Here is a 12427-nt window from a genome sequence, read left to right as displayed (position 1 = left end):
TCCCTGGACCTGCTCGAGATGCATCTGTGGATGCATGACAGGGTACGGTTGGCCTTCTTGACTGCCTCCCCACACTGCCGGCCCATGTTCATCGTGGATTGGATCTAATCTGTGGTCCACACAATTGTGCCTCCTGCCATGCCACATGTGCTCGGCAGGAGGTGTGAATCATAAATGTAGGTTGTGGGTTCCCGCATTAGATCCAATCACGCCTTATTGCTGGTGTAAGGGGGCCCTATCCTGGGCTTTCCTTGCATTGGCAAGGAGCAGGCACCTACAACTGGGAATTCCCTTTGCTAAGGGGGCTCCCAGCTGTGGGGGCCACACACACCCAGGACTGTGAGAGTAAGACACAGTGGGGACCCAGAGGTGACAGCTGTGGGACTCTGGGTCCCAGCTGCAGGTGAGGCGCAGCTGGGTCCAAGAGCCTCTTGTGGGCCTGGGGGTTTCACTAACTACCAGACCTTGGGATCACAGCAGCCATGATCCTTGGTCTCAGGGGTTTCATGCCAGGTGTTGGTGCCCCCCTGTCGCTGGGAGCCCTGTCAAGTGGCATGGCTCCCAGTCACAGGAAAGACCCTGCTACACATGCAAATTAAAGCTCGATAGCAACCAGGTAGGAAGTTAAGGCACATTTTTGAGGTCTTAACTTTATAGCTGCTTGGAGCTTTTTATTATGTGACAGCTACTTTGCACATGTAGCTGGTCTTGAGGTAATTGCGCAATTAACCAGTTAATTGTGCAATCCTTGTAATGTGTAGAAGGGGCCCAGGGATCACATTTTAGGAACCATGGACTTTCAGTCTATAGATTCATATCAACAAATGCCTACCACGTAGTGTGGTGCTTACTGCCCTGAATCAGCTCATCTCTACCCATTAATAAGCAAGGCATGAGTAGGTTTAGAGAAGTGGGCCCTAAATAGACAAAAACTAGACGGAAGTAGAGGACAGGGAGATCCTAAGGTAGAGCCTGTGAGTACTTTACCATTACCCATAGCTTCTGGAAGTCAATAAAAATACCTTCTTGGCTTCAACGGGGTTTTGGAGCAGGGATTTCCTGTTGAATAATCCTGGCTGCCCTTTTCATGTAGAACCCTGTCTTTCAATGTTTTCAGATTTGCAGTTTTTAGATTCGGGTCTTTTTTCCCCCTTTATCTTATTCCTTATTTTCCATTTTGCCACTGAGTGCAACAGAATGAATGATGTATAGTGGTTTCTCCTCCTGTTATGTCTCTTTCCTTTCAATCGTTCTGATTTTTAAAATTATTTTTCCTCTTTTCATTCTGGAAATTTCCCAGTTATTCATCTTTGTGAAAGTGACAGAGCTTCAAAATGGGGGGAAAACCCCCAGAAGCTTCAAAATACTAAAAATCTCGAATTTCAGTTTTCCTTCTAAAAATAGTGCGGTCATTTTCCAATTTTTTCTCTTAAATTGTTCAATTTTAAACCCTGGGAAAAGGCAGTTATTTAGAATTGTTTGTGAAAAGCATCAGCTCGCTATGGCTGAACGTAGTGAAATGTTGCGTCAGCTCTACTGCTGCGTGCAGCGTTTAATATTGTGAGGAGACACAGCAAATGCATTGGCCTTGCTGATCACGTTGGCATCATTTGCCCTTTAATCATTAGGAAAAAAGAAGAGGGATTGCTAGGAAAGTAGGTTTTAAAGTTTAAAAAAATCAGTTCATATTTCATATCCAGAATGGAGACCACTCCATCTCCTGAACTCCATAGTCATCCTATTCTTAAGTCAAATTTCTGTATTCATTTGAGCAGCCTGGCCTGTACTCTGTTTCCTTTTTGAAATAAGCCTGTCAGATATCTCTAGGCTGGTGTATTTTGCCTGCTGGATAATCAAAGCTGGCAAACTCAGTTTCCAGTACCTCATTAGCTTGTTTAAGTCTCTGTCCTTATCCCTGCAGATAACTGGAATGTATTATTTATTTCTTAAACCAAATGTTATAAGCATCGTTCTTCATTAATGCCAAAGATGGGGAAGCACAATCCTCACCACATCTTTCTTTCTTTCTGTTCTTTTTCCCTAAGGAGAGAGAAAATAATTGAAGAAAGGTGGGGCATGGGTTTGCCTGTGCCTACAGGGCCCATCAGGCTGGAATGGTTAATGTATTCACATTCCCATAGCCCATGACAGAGAAAAGAGCAAGGTGGCTTTTGTCAGGTCTGGCAGTCCCTGGACATACCTGCAAACTGTGATTCTTTTTGGAAGTTGCAAACAATGTTCAAATAAATACCTCTGGAGTCAGAGGGAGGTGCCTTAACTGCTCTGTCAACACTTCCTAGAGAAGTGCTAAAATAGTGCCTATCTTTGAAAAGGTGGAAAATGAGGACCAGGGGAATTTTGAATTGGAGCAGCAGCTGGTTAACACCTACTCTGCCATGTGGTGGTTGGTGCACAGTGCTAGGGACTCAGGCTCTGAGACCACTCTAGGTGCAGGAGGAGGGGATGGGAAGAGGGCTAGAACCTAGCCTCCTATTTCCTGGCCTAAAAACTTAACTGATCAGCTGTTGAGACTAAAACAAAATGTGGGACCTATTCTTTCATGGCCAGTGTGTTGCCGACTCTACATGCTCAATCCATGTGAACATGCTTATGTGTCCATGGTGCACAGGCAGGGTCCAAAACACTGAGGTGCATGATGAGGATACTGTACAAAAAAGAAGTTTGTTTCCTACATATGGGGACTTTTTACCATCTTGAACTTTCCCTGAGCCTGATAAAGGGTGCATGAGCCCAAAAGCTTGCTATTTCCCAGTTGGTCTAATAAAAGGTATCATTTTGGAACCAAGAGTTCTATATTTTTGCATGACTAGGATACTGCCATTTAGGTGCACAAAGGGAAATAGAATTCCTCCCCCTGATTCTAGTAACTCATATTACTGTCCACACAGTATAACTAGCAACTAGGCTGCTGTCCACATAAATGTTCAACGTCCTGTTTGTTTCAACAAGTTCTTGGCCTTAGTGGCTTCCAGACGCAAGGGGGCCTACAAGGTATTTATACAATGTGTGAATAAGTACCATATGTTCACATACTGTGTGTACCTTTTCCGCAAAAAGCAGCTGCTGGAAATCAGAGGGCACATTATATAGCAGAATTATGGTAAGAGCAGGATGCACTGCTTATCTGCTAAACCCAAAATTAAAATCTCCAGTGATCCATAGGGAGCAGGACCATGAGCAGGCTCGGCTCCCTAGCTGCTGCTACTCAGTTACTACAAGAAAAGATCTTTTTTTGTTTTGTCTTTTAAAAACAAGATGCGTCTTATATTCCAGGGTTTGTTATATGCAAAAAAATAAGGTATTTTCTTTTTCCACTTTTGCACTTGCTATATTCTAAAGAGTTTCTTTAAATAAAGGAAAATCTATTTGTAGTACTGTCAGCAAAATGACAGCATTGAGAAGAAATCCCCATGGTTTTTTGGATAGATATTTGATGAAAAGCAGGTCAAGGCCCTGATCTTTCAGACATGGTTACAAGCTGTCCCCTTGAAGCCTATTGTTCTCCTTACATGTCCTTACATGTCTAAAGTGACATGAGTTTGTAAGCCTTGATGGGACAAGAGCTGTGTAAGTATAAATGTTTGACAAATGTTGTAGGGACTAACTAATTAAGAGGAGCTGGTCAAGGTTTTAGGTTGAGTGGCTTATATCTATAAAGGTTACCAAATGATGCAAATTGCTTAGCCAGAGACTCCATATCAGTTTCATAAATGCTAGTAAAACATTTAAGGAAACACAACAAATAAAAATCAAGAAAACCTAGAATCCAAGTTATTCTTAGTAATATGAAATTAAAGCCAAAATAAAACAATGTAACTATTTAAGGTCAAGTTATTGAGCTAATTTCAGTACTGGATTGAGGTTAAAACAAGTTAATGCTAAACGCTTAAATTTTATAATTTTAAATGGGATTCAAAGGAGGTAGCTGCTAGCTCAGTTATAAATCATAACTGAAATATTTTTCCAAAGTCAATTAAACCTGTAATGTAGAGGTAGTTAAATACCTTAATGCTGAAACCAAACAACTCTCTCAGAGATATTTATAAAGCTTCTTCCTTATAATTTTATTTTTGTGTGGTGGCTACCCCTTCCCCTCTACCCCCCTCCCTACAACAGAGCAGTTATAAAAGACTTTAAGGGATCACTTTTGATAATCTTAAATTCCACAGCTTTTATTAGCAGATATTGGAGATTACAAGTTTCTCAGAATTTGAAGACAGAACCCACAAGTGCTAATGAGTAGGTTTAGGATTTAAGGATTTTCACCTGGGAAACTTAACTTTCAGGCAGCTTCTTCATGTAGGCTTCATGGATGCTCCCACATTTGTGCCTACAGTTACCCTTTCACATCCACACCATAATTTAATATAAAAACTGTAACATTAAGACAATAGGGGGCTTGCAAGTTCTTTGGTTCTTTTGCAATTTGGAACTGCAGTCCAGGAACCAGGCGGTGATGTTCTGTTGGCAAATTGCTTCTCTGGAGTAGGTCTGAAGGGAGAAACCAGTCATAGGCTGGAGTAGTCTGTATTATTAATTTACTCTCAAGGGGTACCTGGAGACATTCAGGGAGGTTGCTCCAATGCATTGTAATTGCAGCGTCAGAGCAGACTCAATTAATCAAATCTACTGGAGTATGCTAATTTATGCACTCAGCCTCTCTGTCTCGTGTATCAGCATCATAATTTCATAGTTAGTAGGGTTGGAAGGGACCTGAGCAGATCATCAAGTCCGACCCCCTGCCATGGGCAGGAAAGAATACTGGGTCAAACGACCCTGGTAAGGTGTCTATCTAGCCTCGTTTTGAAGACCCCCAGGGTAGAAGCGAGCACCACTTCCCTTGGAAGTTGGTTCCAGATCCTACCCGCCCTGACAGTGAAGTAGTGCTTCCTGATGTCTAGCCTGAACCTACTTTCAGTCAACTTATGGCCATTATTCCTAGTTACTCCTGGTAGTGCGTGGGGGAATAGCTCATTCAATGGGCTTTAGTTAAAGTGCCCCCCCCATCATTTTGAAGCACGTGGACCCAGATGCATGAGACGCTGTGGGCACTCTAATTAGAGTGGCTCCCAGAGATGCTTTAATTAAAGCATCTTCCATCCCTGATACATGTGTAAAAGTGCCAAAGGTGATTAATTTAGGAGATTCTGGAACATTTATCTTGTCTCAGGTAGATTCTTACTTCAAAAGTCGAGGCTATTTGGCATTAGCTGTGAATTCTTATAGTTGGTAAACTTTGCCTACTCTACTTTGCAGTGTCTTCAGACAAATCAGGCACGAAGTTGACCTAGCAGCTATGGAATTTCATTGTCTAAGATTCAGATCTGATCTATGCTAGCAAGTACCAACTTGGAAAAATACTATTTAAATCAGTAATGTTAATTACATTATACTGGAGAACAGGGTCCAATACCCCAAAACGTAAAACATGGATACAGAAACCACTTTGAGTCAGCTGCCACAGTCTTATTTGGGTGAGAAGGCTTTGAGTTAGCCTTTTTGTAAACTGAAGAAAAAATGTCAATAAAAAAATTCCAGCAAAATAGCTGATATGTGGGAGGCTGCCCATTTGTGGCCTTGGTGTTCGGGGCTAATAACACGACTCTGAACTACCTCTATACCATGTCCCATGCCTTATAGATGGTACCCTGTATTCTCCTTGCTACTCCCTTGGCCACTTGCTGAACTGCACTCAGCCTCTGGCCCACTTAAGCTTTGGGTGCCACTTGGTGTGCCTTGACCCCATGGCCTCTCAGTGGCCCACTCCCTTGGCCCCCCACTGGACTGCGCTCACTCACTCCAATCCCTCACTAGGCCACACTTTACTCTCCATAGGCCTCAGGTCCCTCCTGGTGGACCTTGGCCCCAAGCCTTTCCCCTCTATGGGGTGATACACAAGGCAGTGGGGGCTGAGGCTTTACAGCACCCTCTCCTTGCCTTTCACTGGGGAGGCACAGGTGTGGCATTTCCTGTCCTGCCCCAGGCAGCCCCACCAAACCAACCAGCCCCAGTAGGGTGCAGTTTCAGGTTTTACCCAGGAACCTTCTCTGTCCCCATAGTTCCTACCCTAACTTCCAGGTGTTACCAGAGCTGCAGTCCTCAGGCTGTGCAATATTGTTCCTCCAGCTCCTCAGATGTAACTGCCAGCCCTGCTTCCAGGGTCTGAACTTATACTCTGTCTGCCCAGCCCTCCTCCAATCAGGCGGCCCCCTGCAATCAGGTGATCACCTAATCAATTCTGAACTCACCTCCAGGCTGCTCCACCGCCTGCCTGATGATCTTAAAGTGGCGGGTATAACCAGTGCACTGCCACATCCTCTAACCAGCCCGTTCAACACAATAGAAAAATAGCCAAACCCCCCCCCAAAACAGCTTATAATCAATATCACATCTCTATTTCTTCGGCTCCTTGAAACAAAGCAGTTGTGGTATCTTCCTGCTTTAAAAGTGTGGCCAGTTAAGCAGCTTGCCTTTATGTAATTTTCTTCTTGATAGATAAATTACTATATAACCTTTCAAGATGAAATCCATTTAAAAATGAAATGAAATCTATTGAAAAATGAGTTCTGTATTCTAATATAAGCTAGTTCTTTCTCAGTAAAAAAAAGGCAGGGACATCATAATTAAAGGATAATAAGTAGCACATCTCTCACTTCCAGTGCATGATGCTTTTCATCTTTGTAGCACTTCAGATGCATTAAGTAGTTGATCCTGAAATCGACTCTTTGAGGAAGGAAAATGTTATCCCTGTTTTACAGCTGGGGGACTGGACACAGTTCAGCACAGTTCAGCTTAAACATGTGGCTAAGTTTAAGCATGTGCATAGTCACATTGTAGTCTCTGATCCTGTGAACACTTATTCATATGCTTGATTTCATTGTTGAGTCATCCCACTGAAATCAATAGGACAGTTGTTTCAAGTTAAGCATTGGAGTAAAGGTCAATCCATAGCTAAGTGCCTGGATCAGCTGTAGTCTACAGGAGATGCCCAAGGCCACAGAAGACTAAAGACGGGATAGATTTCAACAATTTCTCCATCTGTGTTCTTTGCTCAAATGACTTGTCTTAATGACTTAGACTTTGGGGTTTTTGTTGTTGTTTTCTTTACATGACATAGTAAGATGTCTTATAAATTTGCCATAGAATCCCTAACATGGATCAATCAGTTCAATACTGTACAAAATGCTCATTTGTGTATATTTCTAAGGGCGTACCTGTAGACACCCATAAAACAAGCATTAAAAAATAAACAATCCTTCTGCCACTCTGCAAAAATATGAAGTTTCTCCTGATTTTATTCTTTTTGTTTGATTGGAGATGTGACAAATCCACATTCTGCTCTCTCTAATTGAGAGAGAAGTAATTGCTCTCTCTAATTGAAATGTCTTCAAAAGGGCGTGCATTGGAGTCACAGAAAGAAGAAATTTGGTTTATGGCTGGCTATATGGAGTGATAAGAGGGAAGCAAATTTTGTAATGAAGATGAGAAATGCTGGTTGCTGAAAACCTCTCTTTTCCATTGCAGGAGAAAGAAGATCACTTTGAATCTGTTCAGCTGAAATCTTCAAGATCCCAAAATATATGACGATTTATTGCTGCCTTCAAAGAAACAAACCTGATTTCTATTTTTACAGGACCACATTTTAAACACATTCTGGCATACATCTTAGTGGTGATCTCTCTAACAAAAGTTGAGTTTAAGAGAGAAGTCGAAGATCAAAACAAAAGAGTGGGTTGCCTTATCACGTGATTGAGTACCTTGCCAAAAAGGAAAGCAGACACTTGGATTCCATACTGAAAATGAAATTTAACTCAGGAAGAGAGAGACATTCTGCCAATGACATGAGATATTCACCTGGGCATTGCTCAGGCATGTAATGTGATTTATAGGTACCTATCACTTTTTCTCACTCCTTCCACACACATCATAAGAAATTATTCTTCTGAGAGACTGGAAATCTACAAAGGTTCTGGACTGTTCCTTTTGTAGCATTTCAAGTCTCTCTTAAAATGGTCAACGGTACTTGAAGGGGAAGAAACATAGGTGAGTTTTGATTCTTGAAGAGGATAATACTTTAGAAGGTCAGGGCCTTGTTACACCTTACACTGTGAGCTGCACAAATGTTGATTGGTGTTAGTGCTAGCTTGGAATTTGGAGCAGTCACACCCTTAGTCTGGAGTGACACAACTTTGAGCTGCCTAATGAGTGTTTAAAACCACTTAAGATGTTAATGTGCGGACAGTCCAGGGATTAAGAGCTCCAGGAGCTGCCCAAAATTACCGTGTAACAAGGCTCTAAGTGTTTTGCAACAGCCTCTAATGTAGCAGGCACAATTTTACATCTACAGGTTGAACCCAATGTAGCCAATGTAATAACAGTCTTGGCAGGATTAAATTTCAGAAGCCCTGGGAGTGTCTACATGAGATGTTACGCTGCCGTAGTGATGAGCTATGGCAGTATAGTTCATCTCTATGGCGACGTAGCATCGGCAGGCACAAAGTGTGACACTGATGCTACCGTGCATTAGCAGCAGGGTCAGAAATGACCCATGCGGTGCTGAGACTGCGAAGTAACAGCAACTACTGCGCAGCTATTTAGTACTTGCTACAAGTATTAGATAACTGTGCAATAACAACTGTGCAGTCAGGGGCACATGTAGACGTGCCCCCTGGACCTCGGTGTGTGAGCTGCTGCTGTGTGCCCAGATCCACGTGGTTAGAGGCAATAGTTGATTCATAGCTTCTTTACATGTTGTCAGCACTTGAGGGGAACCAAGACCCAGAACATGAATGACACTTTTCTCTACCCAGGGCACCTTTCCAGAGCTTTCTCTCAGGATGCTGATTCAACAGCAGCTCAGTATCCCATATGGACCACCAATTGTGTCCCAACCTTCTAGGGTTCATGTAGACTGAAGGAACTGAACCTTAGCTGTAAAAGCACAAAAGTTTAATAGTTGACCCAAAGGACCACACTTCTTAATTGGAATCCTATATTACTCTCACAGATCTGAGCACTAGAAGAGCATAGTGATCCTCAGTGGGTGCATCTACACGTGCGCTTTAATGTGCAGTAGCCTATTTTACTACACATTAAAGCGCCGTGTAAAAAAAGTACTGTTATGCTAATGTGTGGTAAAATAGGCTATTGCACAGTAAGCATCACGTAAAAAGTGTGTGCTTGAGCTACTGTGGATTAGGGCAGCCTAATGCATGTTGATTTAGTACCTCACATTGGAAGTACTAAATTTAACGTGCACTAGGAAAACTGCATTAATGTACATGTAGATATGCCCAGTGGCATTAATGTGGGTTAACATTTTAAATTGGTTCCTCTTTCAATGTTTGCTTTTAAATGAGGGCACAAGATGGTACCTGGGAAATTGAAAGCTAAGTGGAGATCCTTTAAAAATCAGGCCTAGAAAATCACTGAATAATTCACCCTATCAAAAGCATGTGATCTGCATAATATCCAATCTATCAAAAACTAATTTTCTGAAATTCCTGTCTGAGTTGAACTCATGATTAATTAAAACTTGGATCTAAAAATCTTTAAATCTAAAAATCATTCAGGAAAAAGTTGTGTAGAGCTATGAGGAGATAAGGAACCAATCTTGACTGTCCCTCTAGGCATACACATGTTTGCATTATGAAACACTGGAAAAGACACAGGCAGAAATGGTGGTTTTATTATAAGGAATATAGCTCTGTTATTTTATATGACTGTGCTGCATCAACCCCTATGGCAACAGCCCACTTTTAAATTAAATTAAAACAGATTGTTCTGCATTCTGAATATTTTATTATACTCTAAGATGTTGAAGAAAATTTTATGAAGATTAGAGGTTTTTCTTTCTTGTTCAGGGAAATTTTACTCAATTATTTTATATAACCAATTGCAGAAACTGGGGTTTGTTCTTTTGATGGGAAATACTTTGGACACCTTAACAGGTATTAAATACACTTTTTGTTCTTGAAACTGCACTTCATTTGCTAGAAAAGGATTTTTATGGGGTGTCGCACCATATTGGAGTATTGCTGAATGTAAATTATAAACGCACTCCTTTTTGTATATTTTGTACCGTTATGCATTTATTCTTGTACATTGTATTTGTTGTCATTATATCATTGACACACATCATCAGTGACATGTTTACTTAGTAAATGGCAATGGCTTTGGGATTTCAGTTCTTTGCTGGTCTTTTATGAAGATATTTCTACAAATTTTTTTTATTCAATTAGTGTGCTGTAGCATCAAAGATTTTTATCTGACTGGCATTCATAAAGTAAAAATAATATGTGAAACTTCAGATTGGAGATCTTTAGTAGAACGGCAGCCTACACTGAGCTTTAGTGATGGATGGAGTTACAGAATTCCCACCTTCCACATAGTTCTGCCTGTTACCAATGTTTCTATCTTTCAAATGTTGAGTAGCAGCCCTTATCTGCACATCATTTCCAAGCCATTGAGAGAGAATTGGGGTTCTTCTTCTACCACTGGAGCCAGGTCTCTGAAATATCAAAATGCCTTAAATTTAAATGAACTATATTTCAGTTGGTTGATACCAAGGAAGGTTTGTTTGGGGTTTCCCTTGGAATTTATCCAATTAGCTGCAAAACAGCTCTCTTTGTCAGCTCCTATAGACTTTAGTATATGGCAGTTTTTTATCTGTGGTTCCAAATGATCTGTCACATTATTATACAATATTCTTTCAAGCGGTCTAAAAATATTGGTGCAGTACTATGGAAATAGACACAAACCACTCCTACAGAACTGATTGAAGTTAAGTTTAAAATAATACCATGGAATTTTCCAGCAGTAAGCAAGTTAGTTCTGATGTCTTTTAGCTGGTTTTCACTATTTCTGTTTTCCTCTCCCTGAAGATACAAGGGGAAAAATGTTATTTTCATTTTCCGATAAAAGGCACAGTTTGGAAGCCTTAAACAATTCATTAAGTAAACTGTTGCCTGTGACATCTTCTGTTACTTGATGCCATAAAACAATGAGAATCAGTCTGTTATGTGTTCAGTTGATTAAATGGGATACATTTTATTGCAGCATTTGCATGCTTTCCTTTTAACTTGGGAACCAAGCCACTGAATCTTTTCAGGGATTAAATACATTATAGTGGTGTCTCTGTATAAATTATTGGCAAATCAAGCATGGATATTATCATTTTTTGCCTTGACAGTCTTTGCCTGGGGACAAATGTACAGAGAACTTTCTTAAAGTCAGATTTTCTAAGTAAATTAGGCTGAAATGGCGTAAATCAGGATGGCTCCATTAGACTCATGGGGAGGTACTTTGTTTTACACCGTTAGAGGATCTGGTTCTACAGGTCAAATTGCAATGTACCGTTCCCCCTGGTTCTAATTACATTTGCTGGTATTCGAGATGCATTATACACTTGATTTGGAATCTGAATTCTCAAATGTCAAGTAGAAGCCATATTGTGGATCTAGGCAATTGCAGTCTATCTTAGTTAAAGGAGGATTGTTATTATTAACTATTTAAAAGGAGTCTTTGAGGTTGTGGTTCTTGCGGGTGGACACTTGGGATCTGTTCGTTTGCCTGTGCTAAGAGAACTGGTGGGATCTCACAAGGGTGGGATACTTGATTATAACTAGAAATAATAGCAATGGATATTGCTACCCGGGAACGCTGACCAATTTCCAACAGTGGCCAGTAGCAGATGCTTTGAAGTATGATTGAAAACACTCAAAAGCATTCTTACCAGTGATGTTTCTTCCTGCTGAGGGTTGCTTTAGGTCCTGAAATGTGAAGGGACAGAGCCTTTGCACTGCTGTCCTAGCTAGTGCAAGAGTGGACGATTATTTTTACTATTCATAAAATGTCAAACCTTTCAAAACTCTTTGCTTCAGTGATATTATGGAGTGGTGGGTACTACTTAACTTTGTTCTCCCCTCTTTCTTCTTTCTCCTTATTTGTCAACATGACCTATGTGCGTTCTTAACTTTCTTCTTTCGGAGAGTATGAAATTCATGGTATCTTGGGGAGTAGTTGTATAGGTAAGGTAGAAGAAACGTATGAAAGCTGCAACTCAGAATATGCAGACATGAGAAGGCTAGAGCACCTATGACTTCATGGACACACTGGCAGTTTGACAGTGTGATACAGCAAGGAATGGGGAAGAGTTGCAACACACAAGATGTTCAGAAGCTACTGCCATGTTTTGGCCATACTGCTGGCTGTGTGAAGTTGAATCTTACTGGGAAGCAAACTGCCCACGTGTTGATGTAGGAAGCCATACTGGATGAGATTATTGGTCCGTTTAAAGGACTCCAAACCCAAAGGAGGGAGCATGTATGTGTTTATCCGTGTGCTTGGTGAAATCAAAACTGGGGATGAATGAATGCTGGGAGCTTTGGTTTTATGTGTAACCTCC

At 41.1% G+C, this 12427-nt stretch overlaps 1 protein-coding gene across 1 annotated transcript in view; it reads left to right on the top strand.

The window, feature by feature from the left end:
* KIAA1324L (KIAA1324 like) overlaps positions 1-9282 on the top strand; it is a 159487-nt gene extending 150205 nt beyond the window's left edge. The window contains exon 22 of the mRNA XM_019543655.1: positions 7546-9282. Within this exon, the coding sequence (XP_019399200.1) occupies positions 7546-7605 (60 nt within the window). The 3' untranslated portion in view covers positions 7606-9282. The remainder of the gene's footprint in view (positions 1-7545) is intronic.
* Positions 9283-12427: the final 3145 nt, after the last annotated feature.

The sequence above is a fragment of the Crocodylus porosus genome, unplaced genomic scaffold (genome assembly GCF_001723895.1).
Source record: "Crocodylus porosus isolate Cpor-Errol unplaced genomic scaffold, CroPor_comp1, whole genome shotgun sequence".
NCBI classification, from domain to species: Eukaryota; Metazoa; Chordata; order Crocodylia; family Crocodylidae; genus Crocodylus; species Crocodylus porosus.
The sequence above is the reverse complement of the archived record's forward strand: the minus strand, read 5'-3'. Positions and strand labels throughout refer to the sequence as shown.